This window comes from Numida meleagris, chromosome 18 (genome assembly GCF_002078875.1).
Source record: "Numida meleagris isolate 19003 breed g44 Domestic line chromosome 18, NumMel1.0, whole genome shotgun sequence".
NCBI lineage: Eukaryota > Metazoa > Chordata > Aves > Galliformes > Numididae > Numida > Numida meleagris.
Genome location: NC_034426.1, coordinates 5,857,945 through 5,884,995, shown reverse-complemented (window position 1 = coordinate 5,884,995; position 27,051 = coordinate 5,857,945). Strand labels below are relative to the sequence as shown.

Below are 27,051 nucleotides of genomic sequence, written 5' to 3'. Positions count from 1 at the left end.
AAAAAAAAGAATAGCGTAAGGTTATAGCGGGGCTGCCCCCCACCCGGGCAGGCAGAGGCCCCATCCCACCCTGCACGGCTGCAAATCGCGGTGTCAGCCCTAGAGCTGGACCCGCGCTGCTCTGCGGAAAGAGCCTTGCTTTGTCCCCTGTGCTGCTGCCTTTCTTCAGGAGCATTTACATCCCAAAAGACCTTTGTTGGAGCGGGGCTGCGGCTCTTGCTCATTTCCTAGCGAAGAGGAGGCGAACCGGGGGAGCCCCGGGAGACACAAAGGCTCCGCTTCCATAGAAAATCTCCACTAACAAAAAAGGGGAAAGTGTGCAGCGAGAAGCTTTCCAGTTCACCGATGTCTCTCCGTTGCCCTGCAGCGCTGCAGCGAGCTGCTCCTGCTGGGACACAAGCTCCGCTCCCAGGCCCCGGGGTCTCTCCCAGGCAGTGAGAGCCACGAGCTCTGGCAGTGCCCGGTGCACGGCTGCGATGCCTCGATGCATTTTTCCATCAGCTTAACACAAATCAGCTTCTCCGTGGAAGTTTCAGCGGGCAGGACGAGACTCCAAGCAACCAAGGGAGAAGGAGCAGGGAGCATTCACCACCTTCCAGGGCAAATCCAGCGCTAAGAGGAGAGAGGGCAGGCAGCACGGGGCGGACAGAAAACCTCTCCACTAGTGTTGAGTAGAAACACTGTTTATTCACCCCCCTTCGGTTACATCGGGCAGGAGGAAGCAGATACGGAGGAGGGTGCCGTGCACTCTCAGCTGCTGTGGGTGTTCTCCAGCACGGGAGCTCTTGCAGCACTTTAGCCCACCTGCGTGTCCCGTGCTTGGTTAAGCTGCTGCTGCTGCCTGGTGTTTTTGCTTTGCAGTCTGATTTAAAAAAAAAAACAAAAAACAACCACGAAAACAAAACAAACTAAATAAATATTGTTCCAAAAGAAGCCAGAGGAGAGCAAGCCTTTGGTACAACAGCTGCATTTCTCTCCGGCAAGACCCCTAGCCCCAGAGCTGCCGTGCCCTACAGACACGGCCGTGGGGCGGCACAGACTCTGCAGAGCCTGCTACGTGTGAAATCACGGAGCAAACGACAACAGAAACCCTTTGAGAACTCTGGTTCGCTTGTCACGACCCCAGTGACTTTGCTTCGTGCTCCCTGGGCGAGGAGAGGAGACAGTCGGGGCACGGGGGAGTCCAAATAAAACAGGCTCACTCCAGGCCCGTGGTCTGCAGATCCTGCTAGGTTGGCTTCCTCACTGCTGCAGTGCAAGCAGACTGCTGTGCGCATGGAAGGACAGACTCATTCCAGCTTGTAACACTCCACCCAGCTTCCGAGTGGTGAAGCAGGACCTGGAACGCGGAGGCCGCTGCAGCTGTCCTTTCCTATGGTATATTTATATATATATAGTATACATACGTAGACCAGCTCTGCCAAGTCTATCCATTCGCTCAGGTGCACGTCCCCACGAGTCGTTTCCCACCATCTCGTGACGTATAAAACAGGAGTTAGGCGGCTAAGGGAAGGGAAGTTGGTTTCAACTTTCGTTCTCCCTTCCCCTTCCTAGAGAAGGGAACGGAGGTTTGGGGTCCGGCCCAGCGCGGCCTATCGGTCCATCTCATCCAGCAGCGGCGTGGCGTCCCCGGCGATGGACATGGGCGTGCTCTCGATCATGGGGCTGGGAGACGGGCGAGGAGTCAACCTCTGCTTCTGTTTCCTCCGCTCGGCCTCCTTCTCCTGGAGCCACTGCTCGGCCATCTTCCCCCAGTCGATGGCAGCGTGACTGTTGGTCCTGGAACGGCACAAGCAGGAGGTGAGACGCGGCACGGGCAAGCGAGACTTGGGCGGCTTCCCCGCCCTCCCTCCCCACTGCCCCACGTGGGAGAATTCAAGGCAAGCCCACCGTAATGCTACCACGAAAGCAACCGACGTGTTACACGGACAGATGCACGCAGCTGTTCCACTCACTTTGGCTGCTGCCTCTGCCTGGAACTGGATGACGGCTGCGACTGTGCCTGGGACTGTGTGGACTGGGGTGTGGTGTTGGCCTGGAGCTGGTACTGGGGCGTTGTGATGGGCTGGCTGGGGGTAGTGTAGGAGTAACTGGGGGTCATCAGAGGGGTGGCCACCGGTTGCTGTGCTGGAGTCGTGAAGACCTGTAGGGAACAGATATTGTTAGAAGACAGAGGGAAACTGCTAGGGTGTGAGGCAGAGATCTGGCGTGCTCTCCACTGCTCTGCTTGCTGGTGCATGTCCTTGCTGCACTCTCCCAGGCCTGCTGGAGCCCCTTATCTGAGCGAGGAGAGGTTTGCAGTGATCACAGCCCAAGGAATGAGGGGCTGCAGGGCAGAATGAGAAACACCCTGCTAAGCACGGGACATTTCTGGGTCCTGCTTTTTTCCCCTAGAGCCTCCAGTCATAAACCAGCCAGCCTTCCTCACTCACTCCACACAGGGTACAAGAGGAGACACTGAAACCAAGCAAAGGTGAAGACCACAAGAGAGATGTGAGCCAGATATTTGGGACAAGCTAGCAGAAACAACATTCCTCAGTGGGCGAGAAAAACAGACAGATTTGCCTCGATTTTCTGCTGGAGTGGGCTGCAGAGAAGACAGCTCCCTCCCACATCCCAAGCTGGTCAGCTCACTGCTTGCCCAATGGAGCACTTAGTCTCTTAGCCTCCTGCTGTTCACCTTCCTTAGGATTCTCTTGATACATTGAGTTATCCACAGTCCCTGTCTATCTCCAGCTCAACGCTCATTCTGTCAAACTCCATGAAAGCCTCCCAGGGTGGTCCAAAAGAGGATCACTCCTCCACGCAAGCCTTGTCTTGCAGCACCTCTCTCTGTTAGATCTCTCCACGGCCAGGGTGTGTTTCCTGTACCCAGGCACCTCAGTGCAGCTGGATTTAGCCTCAGGGTCAGCTGGGGAGTTGGCAACGCGTGCTGGGAGGAGGTAGGCACCAGCATGCGTGAGGAAAGGCTTCAGCATGAGCTGAAACTGTTCACCTTCATCTCCTTCAATGCAAAGCCTGTGGGTATTCAGTCAGGCTGAGGTGTTCGCCTCCCGGTGCAGCCTGGAGATTAGCACACTGAGCTGAAAAGCCCTGCAAACTCAGCACATAACTTCACAGCTAATCTCTTCCTCTGGCAGCTCACGCTGTCGAACGAGGGGCACAATCAGAAAGCTGTGTGCCCGCGCTGCTGGATCCCTTCTCTCTACCCTGCCACATTCCTTGGGAGCCAGACCAATGTGCTCCTTGCCTCAACCCCTTTCAAAGGCTTAAGAAGTGCACCTACGTGGTACGCGCTGCTGCCGCCTCCACTGCCTCCGTAGCCATACTGACTGGATGCCCACTGTGCAGGGGTGGCATTTGGGTTCTGCCCCTGGCCTGTCACAGCAGCAATGGCACTGAACATCTGGGAAGTCATGTTCTGCGGTAGAGCGTTCACTGCACGGGTCAGGTCTGCAAGAAAGGCCACAATGTCAGAGCAGAGCCTCGAAAGGACCTTGTGCCCCAATTCCAACCACAAGAGGCCTACACTGACCTGCCAGGTTAATGTTAGCTGGAGTAGCATTAATGGAGGCTGGAGTCCTGGTCCGACTGCTACTGCTGGGAGTAATACCTGTACAAAACACAAGCCAAAACAAATGGATTCGTTCTCCCAGCAGAACAGTTATTGGTCTGAAAGTAAGGATGTGTCCTTTACTAACTGCCCCTTGCTACACGACACCCATTAAACTCATAGCTGAGACACTCAGGTCTTGGGGTGCTCACCTGGAACAGGGTCCTGATAATGATCCTTAAACCATCGGAAGAGTCCATTCACTGTAGGGAAGATCTGGCCCCGGTAGCGGAATCCTTCTGGTGTCACTGTCACATACTCTATCCTGCGAGGAGCAGTGAATGCAAGAGAGTACAGGAGATCACAGGCTGCTTCAGAGCCACACCTGCTTCCAGCACTTAACAGGCCACAGTCAGAACAAGCATGGCCTACAAACTCAAGTGATGGTTGCACTGAAAATGAACAGGCAGACCTAACCAGAACACTCTCATACTGTTTTCCAAGAAGTGCTCCAAAATACCATGCCTTTCCTTGAAAGAAATCTATCAGTCACTGCTGACACTCTACCCTAGTGATACCCCTTACATAGGGCAGTACCATTTGTGGCAGCCAGGTGGTAAGAAACACAGGAGTCTTCTGGGTGAGATTTCTACTAGACATGGATCCTCTGCTGTCAGGAGGACATACTCTGAATAAAGGGAGGCCTGACTTACAAGGGATGCTGACAGAATTGGAAGAAAAACCAGGGGTGTGGTACTGGCAGCACTCCAGCTGCTGGGCTTATCTCTCCTTTACCTTGGTTTGCCTCGAGGCTGATAACCCAAGAGGAATTTGCCAGGTAGATCTTTACAGGCACTGATAAAGTAGGGAATAAACGTTGGCTTCTCTTTCTTGGTCTTTATCAGCAGCTCTTCCAGCTTCTAATTAGAGAGGAAAAAAAAAAAAAAAAAGAGATGCTCAGAGAGCCTACGTTTTTAGCAACACATAGGACCTGCAGATATCTCCCCCTCCATGCTGTTGTCAGCCCATTTTCTCCCCAGCTGTGACATCTGCAATCTGACAAGGGCCACCAATTGCACTGTTTGTGTGCAGGGTTCTGAGTGCCCATACCACAGTAGGGAGGACTTGCCCAGGTAATGTATGTTACTGGTTCAGATCCCAGATCTGCAGAGAAATGCTCCTCTGCCATAGTTTTGCCACCTCTGGAAGGTGTCTCTCAGAGAGGGACAGAAGGGAAAGAGCTAGAGAGGGACAGAACCCAGCTCCTCCTGTCCTTCTGAGAAGATACACAAATGTCACCAGGTCACAGAAAGCTAATACTCTCCTTGCAGTGATATTTGCTGGCAGGGCTGTGGCACAGCACTGCAGCACACCACACTCCCACTGCAGGAACCCATCCCAACTCCACTGCTCCCAGACAGAACTCCCCAGAGACCTACAGCTGGAAAGCGACTGCCAAGCCCAAGGTGACAAGATCAGAGCTCAGTTCAGCAGCAGCTCATGCTGGACTAGTGTTTAAAATCTTGCCCTCAGACAAAGAAACTTCTATCATGCTCCTCTATCTTCCACACAGGCTGGGACAGGCTCACCTTCTTGTCTCCACCATTGCAATCCTGGTAGTATTTGTGATTCAACAGGTCTCTGGCAAAAGAAGCCATTGGCTGGACATAGCGAGCAACAATTTCATCCAAGTCTTCAAACTCCTTTGAACAAACACATTTAAAGAGGTATTGAGGGTGCACGAGGAGGAACTCTGATCGTAGTATAGAGCTATCAGTAAAAATATTTTGCTCAGCAAGGCTGGATACTTTGAGTGAAAAGAGCTGAGCGCTGTCTAAGAAAAAGAAAAACTTCCAGCAACAGCCTGAAAGCAGCTGCAAGGACAGGAAGTTGTGCCAACTTGACCTTGACAAAAAGGTATTCCTCCTTTCCCACCATCTCCTTTCCAGGTGAGTTCTGCAGGGCTCTTACCTCTGTGTTAATCCAAAGCGTGGAGCCCAGGCTGAAGGCATTCTCCTTGCCCTCCTCCCGGACATCCACGTGCTGGTAAATCCCATCGTTCACCTTCCAGGTGACAGTAAGGTGGTTCTCCCCTTTGCTGCTTGGCCGAATAATCACGTCCCCTTGGTCCATGGTCTCCATCATCTTCTCAGCTTGCTTGAAGCTAATGTTGTGGAATGATGGGTGAGCAATTACTCTCTTGATGTACGCTAGGGGACAAAGAGGAGCATTCAGGCTTCAAAGAGAATCTGCTTTATTGCAAGTGTACATCTTATTGTGCTTCTTCTCCTGAAGCACCCTGGGAAGGCTGCTGTTAGTCGGGGTGAGAAAAATGACAAACTCACTTGTCCGCTGCTGCTTTCTTTTCATGTCTTCCTCCTGTTTGTGATCTGCTGCCTCAGTGTCAAAGTCATAGTAAGTGTCTTTAGGCAGTTTCCACTCGTTGTTCTTATCCATCAGGTCTGAGGTCCTGCAGGTCAGATCCGCGCTGAACTTCTCGATGTCGATCTTCATAATCCTGCAGTGAACAGTCATTCCCACCTACAGGAGAGATGCAGTGGATCAGCAGGTGTGGCTGATGTGCCAGGCACCCTGCACTACAGAGTAGCCTGTGCAGGTACCAATTATCTCACATACTTCACACTGATACCACCTTCAAAAGCGATTGCTCCATATAAATAAAAAAGCAACCGACGATCCCTGTTATGACTAGGACTGAAAAGAGATTCAAGGAATTTTTTGCTGGCAGTTCTCCAGCATGCTTACTATCTGCACTCTATATACACTGAAAACTGCTACATTTGCTATTATTAGTTATATTTAACAATGGGAACAGCAGAGCTGGCTCATGATGAGCAAGAAAAGCAGTTAAGTGTGTTCAGAAACAGACTGGAAGACACCCAAAGACTTCCCTACTTCAATAGGAAATGGAAAATCCTACCACAAAAACTGCAATGTCCTAGTCCAGTTAACCGTGCTGAAATTAACAATGGCTCTTTAAAAGAGCTGCTGAGAGACCTCTGCTTACAGGACCATCCATCACCTGTATGGACTCTCAGGAGGTCTCAGGAGACAGAGAAGATGTTCAAACAGAGGTTGAACCCATTATGAAAATATGAGATTCTGCTTCTTTCAGAACCTGACCCTGTCCTGAGCAAGATCAGCACCTCTGGTGACCTTGACAAATAAACAGCAGAAGAAAAAGCTACTAGAGGGAAGCAGACCCTCACATACCTAACAGCAGTTCTGTGAACTCTTTAAAAAGCCAGGAACAAAGGGCAGCTCTGCATTAGAATGCCTTCTGGTCCCCCAAACCCAGACTTTAGCCAGACTGTAATAAATCCTCACGCAGTACAACATGTTAACTGATTAACATGGTTCCCACCAGCTGCCAAGAGAGATTTGCACTGTGGACACTAATCAGAGCCTGAACGTGCTGCTGATTTAAAGTCCTTCAATGAAAATAAGGTTTGAAAAGCCATTTAGGGAACAGTGTTATTAACCGAACTCTGAATCATTGCCATCGGTTCCATGCTCTTCCAGTTCTTGCTGGATATGTGAAAATCCACCCTTTTCATACCTTCACCCTTTCTTCAGGCCGCTTGACCACCTTATCACTAAGAAATTTTGTTGGGATGAAGCCAGCAACACCATTATCCAGACGTGTCTTCACTCCAATGGCCTGACCTGGGCAGGAACCGCTGTCAAAGTGATTCCAAACCTGGAGCAAGGCAAAAGTTATTCAGGATGAAAACAAAATAAAGCAGGCAGCTCACACTTAAACAAGCCTGAAAGCTGGTTCAGCAAACTGGTGCACCCAGCACAGATGTGCGGAAGGGCATGAGACTTCAAGGAAAGCTGCCCAGTAACACAGTCTTCCTACTTCAATTCTGCTCAGCTTATAGGGCTTTGCAACCAGGAAGGACAGAACATTTTTAGACCCTTAACACAAGCCTGCAGCTAGAGCTGGCTTCTAATTAACGTGGTAGGACTTTAAAGTCACCAATTACCAAAGCTGGAATTTAGCAGTGTCTAGAAGAGACCTAAAGTACAGCTGCATTAAGCAGCAGGGAGTCCAGGAAAGTTCTTAAAATTGAGAGGGTGGCAGAACAAACTTCTGTTCTCTGTGTCACAGGCAGCTTTATGTATATGCAAAGAACCAGTCAGCTTGTCTCCAAGACCATTTCACTCCTAGTCGAGTTCACTGAAATCCATAATGTAGCCCTAAAGAACCTGTCAAATCCACACTGAGACAATTAGTCAAAACCAAAACACTTTACATTTGTAAACAAAGGTCACACTCAGGTTGAGGTCCCAGGGAACTGTAGATGCAATTTTGGCTGATACCCTTTTTTTCCTCAAAGAGCCTTTGCCTACTGCATCCCTACAAGATGTTCAAGCCTGGTAAATAGACTCCCAACAAAGGCCAGCACAAGAAGGAATCCCACCTCGCTGAGCTCTGGGAAGTTATCCTGCTGACAGAAAGGACACTGCCAAAGGCCAGTTTCATCGTTCCGTATTGCCTGGTCATAGCTTTCTCCTTGTGGCCGCCTGTGTGCTATCCCAGTCACGTTGCAGATGATCATTTTACCTGCAGTGTGATGGGAGAGGAGGAGGAGACAATGAAGAACTGAAAGCCAACTGCAGGGCCAGATAGTCATCTTGATCTAAGGCAGATAATGCATTAAGGTGTTAAGAGACTTCCCAGGTACTTGAAAAAGCTGCTTCACACACATGTAACCTTAGCACTATCCCAACGTCACCCTCAACAACCACCTCTTGTACCACCTCTACGTATCTGAAGTTAGGATGACAGCGATCATCAGAGCTCCCTCTCAGTGAACAGGGACATACCTATATAAAAAGTCTCAGGAGTTTCTTTGGTCAGCATATTGAAGACCTCTTCTGTATTTGGAGAACGGTATGGGGTCCTTAGGTCCTTGTACCTGCAGCTTAGTTCAGCTCGAATGTCATATAAAGTGATATGCTTGTCACCGTAGCCCTGTGTAGTATTCCAAGGTTAAAAAGCCATGACTTGCAAGAAGGACAGGAATCCAGCATAAGTTATGAAAGAACTCAATGAACTTATCAAACACCAACATTAAAAAAAAAAGTTTAACAGACTAATTACCATCTCCCTCCTCCCCCAAGTACACTTTCCTTTAGTGTTTACTACATGGCATTGTCAGACACTGAATACTTGCTAAGGCTATTTATACATTTTACAACAGTAACAGCTAAGTGCTCAGCTCCTAACAAGGATAACGGTCACCCGTTACAAAACCTAAGAATCTGAGGAGGACAACACAGCTTCCCCTGTTTCTCAGCATCAGGAGCCACCTAGTGTACCTGTCTTTCCAGTTCTTCAGCAAAGGCATCGAGATCCAGGTCCTTCAGACGTTCAGGGTTTTCTAAGATCTCCTCTAGAGCTCCTGCAGGATTTGCGTCCTCAGCTGACTCATCATATTCTAAGGCATCTACTGCCATTTTTCTTGCCCACTCGTAGGTTTCGGGATGGACCCTGGAACCATCTAGGACTTCGATGTAGGAATCAGTACTAAAATGAAACCAAAGCCACGTTCAGATAAGGACTCTGCAGGGTTCCAGGCCAACTCCTTCAGCTCAGTAACAAATCACACTGCTGACCACCACTGCTGGCTGCGTGGGTGCTTCATCATCACTGACCCCGAAGGAAACAACTACTCTAGATGGGACACGGTGAATTCTTTCTTACTAAATCAGCAGGATCGAAGGCAATAGAGGACAAATTCCAGTCTGCAGCTCCTGCACTGCAGAGCTTGTTGGGCTTTCCAGATGTGCTACCACTGTTCTCCAAACGCACATCTCTTGTTCAGTTACCAGTAACCTAACGCTTTACAAACTTACCAGCTTCCTCTTAAATTGGTGGTAAAGTTGCTGATTTATACCTCAACTTGGAAACTGTTGTTAGGACTAGTCAGAAACCCAAACAAGTACACACAGGTTACCAGCACACATGCATGACGACTATGGAAAGTTAGGGAACAACTGTGTTTAGTTCCTCTTGACCACAAAGGGTCTTTCACACCACAGCAAACTATGTAATTAATGTTCTAGAGCTCACATTGCTGGACAGGTTTAGCTGCCCTTAGGAATCAGATTAACCACCAGCAATACCTGAACTTGGCCAGAGATTAGAGGGGCCACACAGAAACTCCTGGAAACATGGACTCCACAGAACAAGACTGTTTCAGCCTGTCACTTGCTGATAACTCCACGCTCTGTGTTAGGCACTGAAAGCAACCCAATACCCACCTATCGCCCAGCGATGCTGTGTCAATTTTGATGAAGCCAGCACAGTTGATAAACACCTTGGGTCCCATGTGACACATCGTAACCAGCTGGGTCCTGTTCTCCAGACGTGTGTTGTTTTGTTTTAAGATCTGGTACAAGAAGGAACAGCATAAACCTTCTGATTCAAACCCAAGGGGTTCCCAGAAAAAGCAGAGGACTTGCACTGTACAGTACAGTGTTCAAAGCATCTGACATAACCATGCCTATCACAAATCACTAACTATTGCACCCTGCCCATGTCTCAGCGCTGTACGAAAGGATGACTCCACATGGAACAGCTCCAGCTCTCAGGAAAAGTGTTGGCTTTTTGCCTTCTGTTTTCTATGGTACGGAGGCATCCTGATGCTCTAACAGTGTGTCAGCTCCTACGAGCTCAAGAGCTGACTAGCACTGAGAGATCTGCTGAGTTGCGTGGGTCTATGAAGGACGTAAGTCTATGCACAGCTTCAGGGTGAGGAGCAGTGAGATAACACATATGAAAACATGTTGACAGATCTGTCAGCTGCAACTGGCACAAACAACCCTGACTCAGCTCGTAACAGCACTGCCATCAGGCCAACCCACACGCTATTAAGGATGCACTGTTTTTGTAGGCAGTGACAGAAGCTTCCTTACCTTCAGCAGATGAGTGCCTTTGCGTGGTCCCAGGCCACACACATACTGCAGCAAAGCCTGGCTGTGAGGGTGAGCAATTGCCCGATTGACATCCACTCCCACCTCGTTCACACGGTTTATGAATTCGCAGTAGAGGGCATTCAGCAGATCCTCCTTCACCACATGCTCCTGACAGAAGGGAGAGGTGTTAGCCTCACAAGGGGACGCGTGCAATGCTCTGCCATAAGCAAGCTGGACCAAAGGCAGTAGATTGGCTGTCAGGTGCTGTACTGCACCTCAGAGTTACACCCTGAGAACAGCCTAAAGGCAGGAGGCAGATAAGCTAAAGAAGGCAAAAAAAAAAAAAAAAAGGTGCCATGCAGCCTGAACATGGCCCAGGACAGACAGAACTTGCACCAGTTCAACCTGGAATGCTTTTCCTTGATAGCAAACAAGCCCAGGTCTTTCAAGCCACCTTGTTTTGCAGAGGTGGCACCCTCCCACCCGAAGATCCCATAAGGAAAATTTACCTGCAGAGGATGGAGTTTCAGGCAAAGAATATCCTCATCAGAGCTGCAGACCTGGGCAAACTCTATGAGAGGGTCCTGAATGCGACGAGCAAGGGAGACTGCCTGACGTAACAAAGGTGGGTAATCCCGGAACTCATTCTGCAAGAGTCCAGAAAAATCACATTTTGTGGCATGCCAAGCAAAGACACATCAGACAAGGACTGGAACAAGGGAGGCATTTGTTACTCAGTGCAGAGAGCTGAGATCAAAGGCCCCCCAGGATGCCTGCTGTAAATAAGAACAAAATGAACCCATCCACTCAGCTGAAAAACATTCATTTCAGACTACACCAACACCTACTTTGTGTGTCTGCTAGAGCCAATTTCTCCAGAAAAGCCTAAAGAAGATGTTTTGCCTTGACTTAAGGATCAACGTGTCACTTTCTAAATGGATCACACAAGGCAGTGTATGACACAAGGCTGGGCCAGTATAATAAACAGCAGCTGAGACAGCCTGAATGAGCCAAAGGCTAAGGGGTGGCTAGAATAACAGGAGGCTCACCTCAGATTTCTTGCTGTTCATGTAGAGGATGGCCAGTTCATTATCTACCAGCTCCACTCCAATAGAGGACAGCTGCTGTCCCTGATCCAGTTCATGGACAATCCTCTTTACATCCTCCATCAGCATCTGAGCATCCCTAGGGAGTGAAGACCAAGGGTACTGAGAGGAGAACGCAAAGCTTGGTCCTCAAACCACGTAGGGAGATAACCCCAATGGTTACAACATACCACTAACAAAATAGGCTCCTTAAAGCAAAAGCAACAAAATCACAGGACAAGTGGAAATAGAACAGCAGAGAGCAAGACTCATAGCACTGTACAGATCAGTTTGGAGAGAAAATCCTTCACAACAAGGAATGATGGTAGATCTTTCATCATGTCACTGTTACAGCCACTACCCTTCTCTGCAGGAAACAGCGTTAACATTCCTAGTTGTTGGTACACAGCTCTTCCAGAAGAAAACAGGCAGTTTTCTGGCTTAGTTAAAGCTGCATTCCATGTTAGCTTTTCATCTCAGGCAAGAGAGTCTCTGGGAAGTCCCAGAACCCTAAGAACCTAGTAAGGATGTCCAATGCCATTTACTACATGCACTAAAAACCTGGGGAGGGGTGGGAAGGGGCACCATCAGTCCTTCCCTCCTCCCACTAACTGTCCAAACAATGAAACGTAGAGAGAAGAACGAGGAAAACACTGCAGAGAGACCTGGAAGTGGAATGAACACAAAGATCTGTTATCTGACCTGTTCTCGCCTGCAATTGTGACCACGTGAGGCTTCTTGTTCAGAAGGAATTTTTTCAAGGTTTCAATATCCTGTGCCTGGAAAGAAAAGTGAGACAGGTCACAGTAGAAAAGCTAGAGGGTTTCTGTACTGAATCAGTTATCAGTTTTGGCTTCCTACTTCACAGGGAAAATCCTCCTGCTCTGCTACCCTGAACTGGAATCTAACTGGAAGCAACCTCTCCCCTCCAGAATAACTGCAGGGTGGAAAAAGGCAGAATTCTTGCACACAAGAGTGACAAGGCCTATGCTGTCTTCAGATTGTCTATTCCATCCCAACCCAAGGTGCATCACTCAGTACCAAGAGCAACCTGTGGACACTGATCTCAAGATAGTAGCTGTGCTGAGGCTCACCTTCTTTTCCCTCTCTTCCTCACGCCAGGCATTCCTTCTCTTCGTGAAATGTGGCAGTCGGAGGAAGTCTGTAACCTCACCCTCTCCATTAACGAGGGCACAAAACACAGGGTGGTCCCTGAAATACAGACAACACTTACACACATGGAAGAATGCTAAAGCTGAACATGGATCTTGAGCCAATCCCATTCCCCTTACCTGGCAGAGGAAAACGCGATGCCTAGCACCCGAATTCCTTTCCCTTGGTTTTCATCCATGAAATCATCATCTTCCTCCACTTGCTGATCAGGACGGTATGAAGCTACTTTCAGCCAGTTGTACAGCTTGCGACTGCAAGCCTAGTAGAAGGGAAGAAAGAGAGGAGTTGAGAAAATTCAGTACAGAAGCTTTGCCACAGCCTTACTCCACAGTGAAGGTCAAGGACTGCTCAAGGCAGGACAGTATATCATCAGAATCAGGACCAGCTCTCCAGAATCACAAAGCCCATCCTCCCTTTCTCTCTGAAGCATCTGCTTTTCTCTCTAATGTTAGAAGAGAACCTGACTCAGATCCCTCACTGTCCACTTTTCCTTCCCAAGTGCCTTTATGCTGGCCTGTCAGCAGCTGTGTTCAGCATGCTGCAGGACTGTTAGCATCTATAAACTCAGCACAGTCTCATATGCATCTGTACCCCATCTCACCTTGAGGACATACTCCTTGGCCTCCACCAACAGCTTGTTCTTCAGCTCTTTAGCCATCTGCACATAGAGGAACTGGTTGAGGGATCGCTCAATGGCCATGGTACGCTGCCGATTCCATTCCTGCACCTGGTGGCTGAACTCATCCCGATAATAGAACTGTTTGATTTCCTCAAAGTATGTCTGGTCACTACCATAACTGAAAAAAAAACCAAACAAACAAACAAGAGAAGAGAAACAGATAATCATGACATTCAGGAACAGTTTGGGTTACAGAGGAGCTCTAACAGCACAGCAGCACTGGATGAATAAGCTCTGCCAAGGCATGACCACTGAGAACTCACCCCTCCACTCCTTTCATGTCTATGCTGATGTCTATAGTCAGCAGTGCCTCCTCCTCTGCCAGGCTCATTTTCAGGAACTGGTCATCTCGCAGCTCCTTCACAGGCTTGTTCTTCAAGTATTTAAAGGAATAGGCATAGTGGGCTTCATCAATATCCTGGGATAGAGAAAAGACAGTCAGCATGCATACAGGCATCCACAAAGAGAGACTCTACTGTACACTGTAGTAGACAATGCTTTTTATTCAATACTCTCTCACTCCTATGCCTGCCAGTTTGCAGTTCCTCCCCCAGCAGGACACAGAGGAATTCATTCCCAGTCCCAGAAAAACAGAGACTGTTCCAACAACTGAAGGAAACATCTTAACAGCAAGAATCAGGTCTGATGAAATGGTGAGACTGAAAATGCAGCTTGCTGCTGAGCTGACCTCTGAAACAGCCCAGCTCACATAATGCTTTAAGATTCATTCAGAGTTGCCAATGACACGGGAGAAGTTTTCAGATGCAGAACGAGCATTTGTACACTATTTAGATCCCTCCACAAAATGACTCATGGAGTCAGAGCTTCTTTCCTTACCTTCTTCCCCTTTTTGGTTGGTGAAATGTTGATTTTAGCTCTTTCTTGGAAAGTCTGTCTCAGGACCTGCCTGACCAAAGGCTCTCTGGCTATCTGCAATGCTACCATGTACCGGGCTCCTTCCAAAACAGCTTCTGGGCTTGGGAATTGACTAAAAGCAAGAAAAGGCAACACAGAGTCTTGGGATGTGAGAACACAACCAGATCCCTTCCCCTGCCTCATCTGCAGGACCTCAGTGAGGATCCCCACACACTGACCTACACACATAATCCTTGGCCAGCTCCAGGGGCTCTGCAGGGAACTGCTCTGTCTCGTGACGTTGGTAACTGTCTCGGAGATTCTCTCCAAACTGCTCAGGTGTTAGACCAAACTTTTTGGCTAGGCCGTCTGGAGGGAAACAAACAAACAAAAACAAAATCAATTTAAAAAAATCACACAAATGATGAGAAGGGTACTGTAGCTTACACTGAGCTCAACTATCAGTCCTCCTCCTACAGGTAAGCCACACAACCCAGAAGAACGTGCAGGCTAGGCCACAGCATGCTGCAAGCTCAGTGTGACACAGCAGAACTCTTACCCAGCCCAGCTGTTTGGCAGATGGTGTACATATCCCGACGGGAAGCCTGCTTCAGCTCAGGCCCTTTCTGCTCATCATCTTCTGCATCCTCCCCTTCACCTACGGGAAACAGATGTTTAGAAAGGCATCCAGTCACTTGCAGTATATCAGCAGCACATTAAAGGGGACAAACACAAACTACACCGTGCAACACAGTCCCTAAATCACATGAGCACATGAAAGCTCACAGTAGCCTTAAAATTTAGTATTAGAATATCCTGGTCGTGAGGGGGAAAACTCAGTTCCTTGGAAAAGTAACATCCCGTATGGCAAATCCTAAACATTTTTAGAGATGCCTGGAAGAGCTGGGACTAACCTGAGACAGAAGAGAGCAGCAGAGATGGTCTGTGCACATACCAAGGCTTTTCAACAAACTTTCTTACTACTATTTTGAACCAGGATTTTGAACCAGCCCAGGACTAAAAGACTTATCAAGTTTGAAGACAAACCTTCCTCCTCTTCACCATCTTCTCGGATACGCTTTTGCTTCTTTCGAGCAGCCTTTGCAGCATTCTGCATCTTGGGGATGTCTCGCCCATAGTACAGCAGGAAGTGATTATATACATCTTTCAGCTCATCCATGGACTGTACATCCTTCAGCCTAGAACATGCAAAGCCAGCATGTTACATCCTGCCTGCAGCTGAGCTGTGTTCAGAGTGCTCAAGGAACCTGCTCTGGTACAGGTCGGGCAGAGGGAGCGCATGGGTCTCCTCGTGAAAGAGTTTTAAACATTTCTCATTCCTTGCTTAGTAGTGAGTATAAAGTCAATAACCTGCTCCCTGGCCTGCAGTACAATATACACCGTAAGTTATGGTGGAATGAGTACAAAAATAGTCATGACACCATACCTCTCCATGTCAGTAGTATCAAGAGCCCTTATTCCATCAGCCAAAGGCTTGTCTGGGTCAGCAGAGATCTGCTCGTACTGGTAGGCCTGCATCTTCTCAAACAGACGTGTCAGATTTTGCTTGCGGATCTTCAGCTGGGTCCACTAACACAAAAGCAGAAATTTCCAGTGAAATGCACCGTAGCTGTGCTACAACTGTCTTCTCCCTTCTCATTGAGGGGCTCCTGAAGAGGCACTCCCAGGATCCCAGATTGTTTGTCATATAAAAATAATCATCAACATCTTCACCCGCAGACATGCTCAGATGCAATAAATCTGTGGCAAGTTTTGTCTCAGAGACAGATTATGCTAACAGAAAATAAAGCTTTGAATCTACCTAATAGAAGGAATGGGCATTCCTTGCAGGAAAGGTCATTACACAGAAATATCAGTCTAAGTGGGAAGATATGGTAAATGCCAATGGGATAATAAGCACTGAAAACACCCCTCACCTTCTCATCCCACTGCCAGACGCTCCACAGGTCATTGATGTGCAGCTCTGGTTCTACATACTCCTTTCTGTAGAAGGCGATGAATGGGACCTAGGTCAGAAATGAGACTCATCAACACCAAGTGAAAGGAGACTGGGCTGCTCCTGACAGCCACAAGACCAGAGATTGCTCCTGTCCATTTAGGAGAACAAATGGATGGGGCAGTAGTGTGGGCGATGTGCTGAATCATGACACTGCTCCTCCAACTGTTCCACTAAATAACACATCACATACACCAAAAAGATTCTGTGAAATGGAGCAACACCTCTCATATAAAGATTAACATATTTACAGATGATAAACATCTTATGGAACAAACAAGGCTCAAGAGACTCTGGAATTTCTCCATCTAATTCATCAGTTTGACAGGGCAACAGCAGCCTCATCAAACAGATATTAAAACCTCTGCTGTCACAGCTCACATGAGATGAGCTACACTTCCCAGGGAAGCACCATTTTTCCATAGGAGAGGAAGCAGGTGGGCCATCACAGACCCCCTCCTTTGTTACACTAAAGACCTCCAGCAGTCCCTCTACCAATCCTGCCTGTATAATGAGACTTCAGCTCATAAATGAAGCTGAGTTACAAAGTACCTCAAAATGCTGATTTCTCATGAAATTCAGGGCTTCTTTAATCTTCTGGATGGTGCTGGGCCCCTTGCGGCTGAAGCTGCTGCTGGCTTGTCCACGATCGAGGTAGTCAGAGCTTTCCTAAAAGGATAAGCAACACATTATGTTGATTGTACTCCTGAACTCCCCCACTAAAAGAACAGCCCAGGCAAAGGGTGGGAAATGGTGACCCTTTTGTTAGCTGGCGATGTAGGCTTAGCTTCATGCTGCAATTTCAGACCTGAAGAAAAGCCTGATTGGATTAAAGAAGTAGCAGCATCTGGTCAATGTAACTAATGGCTAAAAGCAGATCACAGCTAATATTAGTTTATCCCTAAGTGCACAGTAGCTCAGAGATTTGTCTTTCTTGACAATAATTCTTGCAACCTCTCTGTTGTTTTTTTTTTCTTCTTTTGTCTTGTTTTATGGATGTGAAAACAAAGATGTGTGTGACCCATTAAAAACCAGAAAGCAAGTTACACCCGGCACCACATTTTTCTGAGCAGACTCCAAGAACAATGTTTCCAGGTTGGAAATCTGAAGCACCTTCAAGTCACCAGCTCTCTTAGGACGGAAGTCCCAGGCACAGTCCTTTACCTGCAAGGAGATGGTGGGTGTTGCAAACGCATTCCTGTAAATCCAGTCAGCTTCTTCCTCCAGCTCATCATCTTCAGCACTTTTTACAGGGATGGATCGCAACTGTGAAAAGACAACAGGAATTACAGAACATAAAGCAGCTCCAAATTCTCTCTGGGCATTCAGACCCAACCATTCCTCTTTCGAGGAGCGTGCTCTAGCCATCATCTTTGAAGATGACAAGATGTCTGAACAGAAGACTTTACATGCAGCACTCTTGCATTGTACATGCTGGCATGGAATAAAGGTCCTTCCAAAAGCCAGCATCTTCAACATCACCTTTCACGAAGGTGAGTAACAAGCCTCTGTGCACAGAGGCACCAACATTCTCAAAAGGAAGATCAAAGTGCACTGACTCTTTGGGGAAAATCTGAATATGGGGTGAAATGATGACAACTATGTGATACCAGAATGATTCCTAGCAGCACAAACAGGAATTCACTCTGACAGCAGTATAAGTCTCAATCACTTGAATTAAAGTGGGTTCTAGAAACACCTTGCATGGAAGAGCTGCACTGACTGGCGTAACTGTAGGCCAGAAAACCCCAGCAAGTCTTCCCTGGTGCTGCAGTTTCACTCTTGTTAGGCAATAGTACAACTCATGGGATTGCTAACAGCACCCAGCACAAGAAGAGCACAAACCCCGCACCACTTCCAGCAGTGCAACACTGGCACCCAGTGGCCAAAGAGAAACTATGACCAGTGCTAAAACCCCTCCGGGTTTACACAGTCACAACAATTCAGCTTCATTGTTATGTTGGACTGCGGAGTTTCAGCCTGTACATTTGAGAGGTGGGATTAGAAAAGAGGGAAATGAGATGTCAAAATCCAGCCAGAAGTCAGGTGGCAAAGATGGCCTGCAGGCCCCAGGCCCGCTGCACCTGTTGGGAGCTGAAACGCTTTGTCTGTGCACTGACACCCTTCTCCCTCACCTGGAATCTCTCAGGCATGTCTGTCATTCGGATCTCATTGTCCTGATCTGTTAGGTGACTGCTCTCCAGCTCACTGGGCTCGTACATCTCGAAGATGCTACGCCGACTGACACGCTTCTTGGCAGTCTTTTTGGGTCGGACACGGGTCTCTCCTTCAGCTTCTTCATCCTCGTATTCGTATTCCTCCTCCAGCTCCTCATCATACTCGTTGTACTTCTCAAACTCATCATAGTCAAAGTCCACACCAAAGATTTCCTGGGCTTCCTGCAAAGCACTGGAATGCAAAAACTATTCTTCAGACTCATTATGCAGTTCAAAACATATTGTTCTGGCCACAATACCTATGACTAAGCTTTGTTTTTGCACCTAGGCTAAAAATTGTGGACAGGCACAAAACTGTCTGAGCTTTAAATGCAAATATTTCTCATAACGGACTACTTTTGGTATTTTTATAAAAAAATCCAGGGAAAAAGGAAGGAGGCAGACATTTACAAAGCCACAGGCTTTAAGTCCCACCTTTACATTTGTCAAGTTCTCCTGGGGAAGGAGGCCAGCCATTTCCAAACGAGCAGAATCACACTGCAGTTGCAAAAAATCAAGTAATCATAGCACTAGTTTTGAGGCTCCAGGCCAATTTATAATCAATACTTACGCATCAGTGTATCCAGGGAGCTTCTTTCGCCATTTTGGCTTCTTCAGAGGTTGTCCATCGTCATCCACAATGAAGTCATCGATGTCTGGACACAGAGAACCATTTTAGCAGTCAGGACACTCACACATTCAGCCAGTAACTGACAAAGTTCAGCTCAGCCAATGCAGTTGTGCACCTGCAGCACAGACTTAGGTGGCTGCTGGCTGCCTGTCTGTACAGCTACCCACAGCATCTCCAGCACCAACCTCAGGTATTCCAGGACCACAATAACAAGCTAGAACTAATTTTAAAAACAGGAAAAGCCATCTGGCAGCTATCTGCACCTCAGTGCACAGAAAATGCAGTAAAAAAGAAGTCTCGCTGCATTGCATGCTAGACAGAAATAATTTTTGCAACTCTTTCAGTACAGTATTAGCAAAGATTATGAGATTATTAGAGATTTGGTTAACCATAGCTCAGGGAAAGCCTTTCTTGGTTCCAGTGCTTTTATCCTATGACAAGCTCTGGACCATCTGTACTCACCAGATTCATCTTCTTCCTCCTCCTCTTCCTCTTCTGGTGGAGCAACAGGAGCTTCAACAGCTTCCCCTCCCTCCTCGCCTTCACCATCCTGAAAGATTTCTTCAGCAATGGCTTCCTTCTCATGTTCTTCCTTACCATAGTCTTCCTCTTCGTCATCCTCATCATCAGACATTTTCCGGACACGCCTGAATTTTTGCTGCAAGCAAAAAAGCTTGTTAGTGCACCTAAGTCCTGGCACAGACACAGAAGCTTTCTGTTTTCTCTTCTGGGTCAGAACTGTGCTTCCTCTACTCCCCAAGTGATACTTGGAAAGAGAGCAGGACGGAGCCCAACACAGCACAGGCATGGAGGGACAAAGAACCACTTGCTTGGCTCCAAGAGAGCCATGCTGCTCATTTAGCACTGCATGTCACACAACACAGCTGCCCACTGAGGACCATGCCATGTCCATGCCTGTGTCACGTCCACGCTGGCACCACCGGTGTTTAGCTGATTTGGTGTGACTCTAGCAAGTGTTACAGAAGAAGCTTTAGAGTCCATAATACCCAGTGTCAATTTTGAGGTTAGCACCACACAGGAGAAAGATGCTGGAAGATAGGTTCCTCTGAACCTGTGTTGCAGAGGTGGGAATGGAGGAGTGCAGCAGACATCATGAACAAGCAGGAAGTGTTCTGCATACTCTAGGGGCCAGGGAGAGATTGTGCTTCCTTCAAGCACTCAGCTCTTCCTTTTCAAGGGGGCAGGAGAAGGCAGGAGGTAGCGCTCCAGGTAGGAGCCAACCATCTCTGCTAAGATGCATCACACCATTAGCAACAGCATGCAAACAAAACTCACCCTTTTGACTTTAACACCCAAATTCTCTTCAATGAGGTCAAAATCATCATCCTCCAGGCGGTCATCAAAAGCTAGCAGAAGAAAGCAGAGACAAGTTACGTTCTCCCTTTACTCACCTGGGAATGGACAAACCAGTGACAGGGTACAGCTTACCCAGGCCACACAGATCCCAGCAGCAGAGGGAGAGTTACACTGCGGCCTGCTATAAACAATCACCCCAAAACTTACTGCGCTTTCTCTTTTTGTGGCCAACATCATCCTCAGAGTCCCCAGAGTCACTGGCTTCTTCCTCCTCTTCCTCTTCCTCATCGTCATCATCGTTAATGAATCCTTTCAGGTTCCCTTGCTCATCTTGGTCATCAAGATTCTCCTCCTCCTCTTCCTCATCTGGGGTGGAGAGCAACAAGCATTCAACATTTATGCAGTGTTAATCTGCCGAGTCACCTTCTCAGCTCTATACAAACATCTTCCTTCACACTACCTGCACAGAGAATCTTAACTGAACACTTTTACTGACACAGAACCCAGTCAAAGCTGGGTTCTGTGATGCCAAAGCCCCATTTCTTGTCTCATCTCATGCTCTCTCTGCAGAGCGAACAAGTGGAGTTGTCACACTAGGAGAATTCCTGTTCTTTTACTGCTTACTATCAAACTATGCTCCTGCAAGTCCCAGGGGCGTGAAGGAGTCTATTTTCCACTACCAAATATAAAACCCATCTAAGCACTCTGAGAAAAGGAAGCACTTAAACAGCTGAGAATATCGACTACAGATGGTCGCACTATTACCGCACAGTTATCGCTCCATCTGCAGTGACATGATGCACAATAGAGCAGTGAGGCACACAGACAGTTCAGCAAAGCCAGAGTAGACAGGCACACTCACCATCCTCATCTTCCTCTACAAATTTCTTGGTTACTCTGGGAACAACCTCCCCATCCTGGTTGTACTCCTCCTCTGACTCCTCTGCTTCACTTTCTACAAAGTCAGACATGGCTGCGGTGTCTCACGCAGGAACTGGGGAGAGAGAACACAGCCATCACATCAGCTGAGGGAGGAGGACACAAGCACTTCCCCCTGCCAGGGTTTTGGAGAGAAGACAGCTAAGGCAAAAGGTTTCAAATTATCTGGCCAGGGCCTGAGTTACCCAGAGCCCCCCCTTGCCTGCACATCCCTGTCACTAGAGATTAGGTAACTGAAGGCAGCAGCCAGGCGCTGCTGGCGCCTGTCAGGCTGTGTCTCAGTGAGCAGGACATGACTGTCACAGCAGCACTCACTGCACAGCTGAGCTCCAGCTGAAACAGCACACGTAGCCAAAGCCCTTCATCACATCCATACCCTCACTTGGCCAGGAAACCAGCCCCACGCCACCACCAATGCAGCGCTGTGTCAGGCACGTCGTCCAACCAATTAGGAACTTAACACGATTAATCCTCACTCGCTTAATGAAGCCAGGGTGATCCTGAAAGAGGCCTTGACTGAGTCCTGCTTGCAGGCATTAGGAAGGCTCTGTGCAGAGCTGGGGAGCCCTACAGAGCAAGCAGCAGCCAGGGGGCTGCCACCAGCCCAGTGCTGTGGTTGTGTCCCACACTGGGGCCAAGGAGGAGAGATTAGGAAGTAACACAGACTGCAGCTGTGAAATAAGCCAGTCCAGGAAGAAGGAGCAGCCTTTGGGAAGGGGAAACGCAAAGGCTGGAGGTGTCAGATCTAAAGCCAAAACCTCCATGTTAAATTACATGTGGCGCAGCACATACACAGAAAGATGAGAAAAGAATTCCAATGACAGGGATACCCGAACACAAGCATGCTTCAAAACGTTCCACTGATCACCTCCCTGCTGCAGACAAACAGCTGAGGGAGATTGGTCACATGTGAGATAACCTGATCAAGGCTTTGTCACGGCACTCCTTGTGTGCAGTACTTCTTGTTCTGCCCAGAGATCTATGCATCTGGTGCACAAACACAGCAACTTCAAAAAAAACCTGGGGATTTGCTTCTCAGTTTAAAAAAAAGGCAGATCTTGGAGAATCTTTTAAGTCTTAAAACATGAAGAGCTCCAGAGGAATGCGTTGGCCCTATCTCATTAACGGAAGCCCACAACAAAGACAAGGGAAAGACCTCAGATGCAAGCAGATAGCAGCTTGTATCCCTTGGCTCAGGGCTCCGTGGCTGTGGCCAACACCTATTTATGATGCTCCAGACAGGGAGAAGCTGCAGCAGGCCAAGGCTGCTGCTCTGCACCAGACAGGACATCACCACCCTGGCACGGCGCGTGGGTACAGAGCGATCCCTGCCCTCAGAAGGGCACTGCAGACGTCACACACTTCAGCATCCCCCTCTGAAATAATGCTTCAGAGGGAAATACTGATGCCAGGTGAATGTTTTCTGCATTTCAAAGCAAATGCCACTGATCAACTGTCTAGCTGCGTGCGTTAGAGAACAGGAGTTGCTTTGTTTGCCAGCCTCAGTACCAGCATTATGTCAGTTCCACACTTCCTCACCTATTCTTCTGTATCCACCAGGGTGTATTAACATAAACATCACTGCAGACCAAGAGGCTTTTTCTACAGTGTTTCCACTTGTACAGCAAGGAAAGAAAAGCTTTCATCACTGTGCTACGTGCAATTTAATGAATATTAAAATACTCTCCGCCAGTGAAACATTTCATTTGCAGTTCCAACTTTCTTCCTCGTCGCTTGTTCTACCATTTCCTGGTAATTTCAGTTCACGTCAAATGAAATTTGTTAACGCAGGGAACAGCTATGACTTCGGAAGCCCATCTCATTTCGTGATCCAGCTGAGCAGGTTCCACACAAGCCAGCCGCCCACGACACCGGGAGCTTTCAGCTCCGATGAATTCCACCCCAGGACAGAGGAGATGTCACTTAGCACAGCAAATGGAAGCGAGGGCAGCTATTACCATGGTGATGCTGAATCAGATATGTACTAACGATGCCTCTTTCACCCTCCCCTCGAGAGAGGCGTTCATCTGAAATAACACTGAAGACAGGCAGAGACCTCTTCCCTCATGGTGGGTGGAGGTGAAGATGTGGACTTCAGACCAGTGCTGCTGTTCAGAGGGTGCAGCATGACTGGTTCTAGGGATCCATCCTCACTGAGGATTTCCAGGCCACCCTAGCAGTATCAGGCTCTGGACATATCCTCAGAGCATCCCAGCAGCATCTCTGTTCCTGTAACAACCCCATAAGAGAGTGGGAGATTGCTGCAGCATGGGAGCAAATGCTAAATTAGTGTTCTTGTGTAAAAAAGCAGGGAAACAGCACCCAGTCCTGCATGTTAAGCTGCGCAAGAGCAGACTGGCTTCTGTGGGTGATTAGCTTAACCCCAGAATACCTCACAGCCAACAGACACCAACCAAGATGGACCAGGGTCAAGGGCAGCACAGTGACAGCAGCAGGAGGGGACACAGAGGTGCCCCGTGCTGAGCTTGGCACCCTGAGTGGTGCTGGGCCTGCGTGCTTACCTAACCTCTGCTTCCCAGTATGGGTTCCTGCACTTTGCTCAGCTCAAGGGCACAATGGCAAATTTCCAGAGTCTATAAGCTGCTTTTAACTGGAGTGACATAGAGCAGATAGCTCTCTGCTGTCAATACAGTGACCAGAAATCAGATCAGCAGGGCCAGGCACTGAGCACTGCAGGTACCTCTCCACTTTGGTAAGGGAATGATGGACCCCAGCATGCTGCAAATCAGATGGTCAAGCACCTATGAAGCCTTGGCCACACATCCAGATATCTGCTGGCTGCTCAGGAGTACAGAAGATTGCAGTGCTGGAGGCAGATACAGTTCTGTATATGATACACGAGCAAAAGTTACCTCATTAAGCATAGAAATGCAAATACACAGCGAGCACCTGCAAAATATCAGAACAGATGACAGAGAGCACTCCAGTGCCTTGCCGTGGCAGCATTGTGCCAAGGCAGGGACAAGGCTGGCATCAGGAATGGCCCACAGAAGCCCCACAGCCATCGCAGATGCAGGATGAGGGAAACCAGAAGCATCTCAGCAGTACTCGCAGAACCATCGAGCAGCGTCTCACGATGAGACATGTTCATTATTCAGCAGACCCAGCTAGACCCTGCTTCCCGGGAGCAGTCCCAGGACACGAGTGTCAAGGCACAAAACAAGAAAAACTTGCTAACCTAGGCTCAGGCCAGAGCTGCACGCACACTTCACAACAGAAGCAACAATTCTGACTGCTCCTCGTCCTTCATGGGAGCAACTACATCCAGCTCCTGACCCACACCAATACTGTTTCAGAATGTTTTTTCTGAACAGGGATTGTTTTAACTGCTGCCATTTCATGGTTCAACTCACAGTTCACTTCGGATCCTTTTGTTCTGCAGAAACACCTTTGCCAAAGTCACCACTGAACAGTTTTGTCCTGCTCTCATGTCTGCACTTCAAAGACAAAATGGCTGAACTGGAGAGCATTCAGAAAGCCCTGTGAGAATACGAAAGCTTGAAAACTCGACTCAAAATTAAAATGCAGTGCCTAAAGAAGCCCAATCCATTCATTTTGTCAATGAGATACTCACGGAATTAATCTTAGTACAGCAAGAGTATGTCCACAGGAGTAGGAGACGGCAACAATCTGCTCGTAAGGAAAAACCCAAACCAAATGCAAAGGTAACAAACACACTGCTCCACCCTTTGAGTGTGCATATGAAATTAAAATACCATATTTGAGCCCAAATGTGTGAATTTAACACTAATCGCTAAGCGATGACCTCCAGTCTGTGTCCCACCACAAAACGCAGATGATCGTATCGCCATCGTCAATCTGAAACTTTTAAGCCCACGAGAGGACCCCTGTGAAGCACTAAGGCACTCACACCACAACAAAGCACCCTCACAGGCTCCTCATCAGCTGTGGACTTCTCCTAAGAGCCGCTCCTGTGCTGTGAGCATGGACTTCTGCAGGGCCTGCCAGCCCTGCTACGGCACCAGTAACATGCAATGTATTTAGGTTTCACAGCTGTTTTATAAATTCTTGAGGTCAGAAGCTAAACCAGATGTTCCCCCCTCTCAAAGGCAGGTGCACAGTGGAGCAAAACGAGGCATTGCAGTGCGGTGTTTGGCGACTGGAGATCAGCAATGCTGAGACAGAGGAAGGTCGGGCGAGGCACTGCAGCTCAGGCAGTTCCCATACCTGCTTTGTGAGTCGTACTGCTCCCCTGTGCTATCGTGCTGCAGAACATCCTGTGCCAAGGCATGCCACGGTCTAATAGCATGCTGTGTGAAAAAGCACTTCCGCCTGTTTATTTCAGACCTGCTGCGTCATAATTTCCTCTAAGAAATAAAAAACTGATGTACCCTGCTCACTTTCTCTGACCTGCCCGTGACTTCACACACCTGTGTCGCATTTCCTATCTGCACGTGTTCCCCCCCGGGGCTGAGGAAACATGGGCTGAGCTCCCCCTGCATGGGGGGATGAACCAGACCCGCCAGCAGCACCCAGCACACGAGCTGCCAGTGGTTTGTGCAGCAGCATGACAACGTTTTCTGCTTTGTTCTCTGCACCTTTTAAGTAATTCCAAAATATATGCATTTTAGACCACGGTGAGGTAGTAAAGCGTTGTTTTAGGAGAAACCACTGCTGAGACATTCCCAGCTCCTTCCTGAGCAGTGAGAACTGATGCGGAGTCGATCGCTGCAGTGTTTGGAGCCTTCATTAAAACCCACTGCCACCATCTGAGCACTCAGCAGCACCTGGGCTCTCTGCCTCCTCCCACAGCCACGTTTAGCCATCCTAAATAATTCAGCATCAAAATTCAGTGCTTCCTTTCCTTCTCCACAACACCACATCCAGAAAGAGGAACAGATGACTGTGAATCTCCACAACAACTGCTCCCCAACGTGAGCAGCGCTCTCCCCTTACCCTTCACATGCCACTTTATCACTGATTATCAACCCCACGGAGGGCCTGCCCAGGCTGCTGCCCCCCAGCCTTTCAGGGGACGCTGATAACCGAACAGAGCGCTCCATCAGTGCAGGACCTGCTCCTGAGGCCAGGGGCGACCAGGAACGAAAGAAGAGCATAAGAAACCTGTAAAAAATTGAGAACCTCCCCCTCCACAACAGGCAAGGAAGCACGGCGATGCCCTCCTCCACCCGCCTCCCGCAATCACCGCGTTTCAGCACAGCCTCAGGAGAAGGCCCTGGCACACCTCTCTGCCCCACAACCGCCCCTATGAGTCGCGTGGGGACCACGGGCTAGCATGCAGGACCTCCGCGCCCCACAACCAGGTCCCCACAGCTCTGAGGCCGCTCTGCCTTCACCTCACAACCGAGGACGAGGCGCGGAGGCCCAACCGCTCCCCGCACACCCCCCCCACCCGCGGCTCCCCCGCCCCACAGCGGCCTACCCAGCCGCAGTCGGGCCCCGGAGGAGGCCTCGGAGCCCAGCAGCCCGCTGGCCACAGCCCCTCAGGGCCGCCCCCGGCTCCCCTCCACCGCTCAGCCCGGCGCGGCCTTACCCGAGGCGCTGAGGGAAAATGGAGGCCTCGGCGGCGGCGGTGGAGGCGAACGAGGAGGGCGGAGGGGGGGGGGGCGGAGCAGACGAGCTGCGATCTCCGGGC

The 27,051-nt window shown here is 48.9% G+C and overlaps 1 protein-coding gene across 2 annotated transcripts; it reads right to left on the bottom strand.

Annotated features, from left to right (window-relative positions):
- On the bottom strand, window positions 668-27,051 carry SUPT6H (SPT6 homolog, histone chaperone). 2 transcript variants are annotated; one of them, XM_021415635.1, is made up of 37 exons: window positions 26,950-27,051; window positions 21,337-21,468; window positions 20,682-20,840; window positions 20,454-20,524; window positions 19,620-19,815; window positions 19,098-19,182; window positions 18,446-18,719; window positions 17,475-17,576; window positions 16,863-16,979; window positions 16,231-16,320; window positions 15,741-15,883; window positions 15,341-15,492; window positions 14,853-14,951; window positions 14,533-14,662; window positions 14,276-14,426; window positions 13,702-13,856; window positions 13,361-13,556; window positions 12,879-13,018; window positions 12,681-12,798; window positions 12,289-12,365; window positions 11,551-11,686; window positions 11,011-11,148; window positions 10,502-10,669; window positions 9,848-9,975; window positions 8,903-9,110; window positions 8,408-8,555; window positions 8,002-8,144; window positions 7,134-7,274; window positions 5,899-6,094; window positions 5,525-5,763; window positions 5,143-5,256; window positions 4,349-4,473; window positions 3,766-3,878; window positions 3,536-3,613; window positions 3,287-3,453; window positions 1,956-2,143; window positions 668-1,779 (listed from the first exon to the last, which is right to left on the bottom strand). In XM_021415635.1, exons 2-37 carry the CDS (start codon window positions 21,443-21,445, stop codon window positions 1,593-1,595), a joined length of 5,181 nt encoding a protein of 1,726 aa, XP_021271310.1. In that variant the 5' UTR covers window positions 21,446-21,468; window positions 26,950-27,051; the 3' UTR covers window positions 668-1,592. The 2 variants fall into 2 exon arrangements, with proteins under 2 accessions (XP_021271310.1, XP_021271309.1); XM_021415634.1 differs by lacking the exon at window positions 26,950-27,051 and adding an exon at window positions 26,839-26,860 and having other exon boundaries at window positions 1,593-1,779.

What these genes read in the sequence shown, in the direction of transcription:
- SUPT6H (XM_021415635.1), bottom strand. Translation starts at nt 21,445, where the DNA reads ATGTCTGACTTTGTAGAAAGTGAAGCAGAGGAGTCAGAGGAGGAGTAC. An exon ending in CTCCCTGGATACACTGATGC is followed by an intron (nt 18,720 to 19,097) that starts GTAAGTATTGAT and finishes TTTGCATTCCAG; the next exon opens with TGCTTTGCAGGAAGCCCAGG. An exon ending in TGAAACTCCATCCTCTGCAG is followed by an intron (nt 10,670 to 11,010) that starts GTAAATTTTCCT and finishes CCCTTCTGTCAG; the next exon opens with GAGCATGTGGTGAAGGAGGA.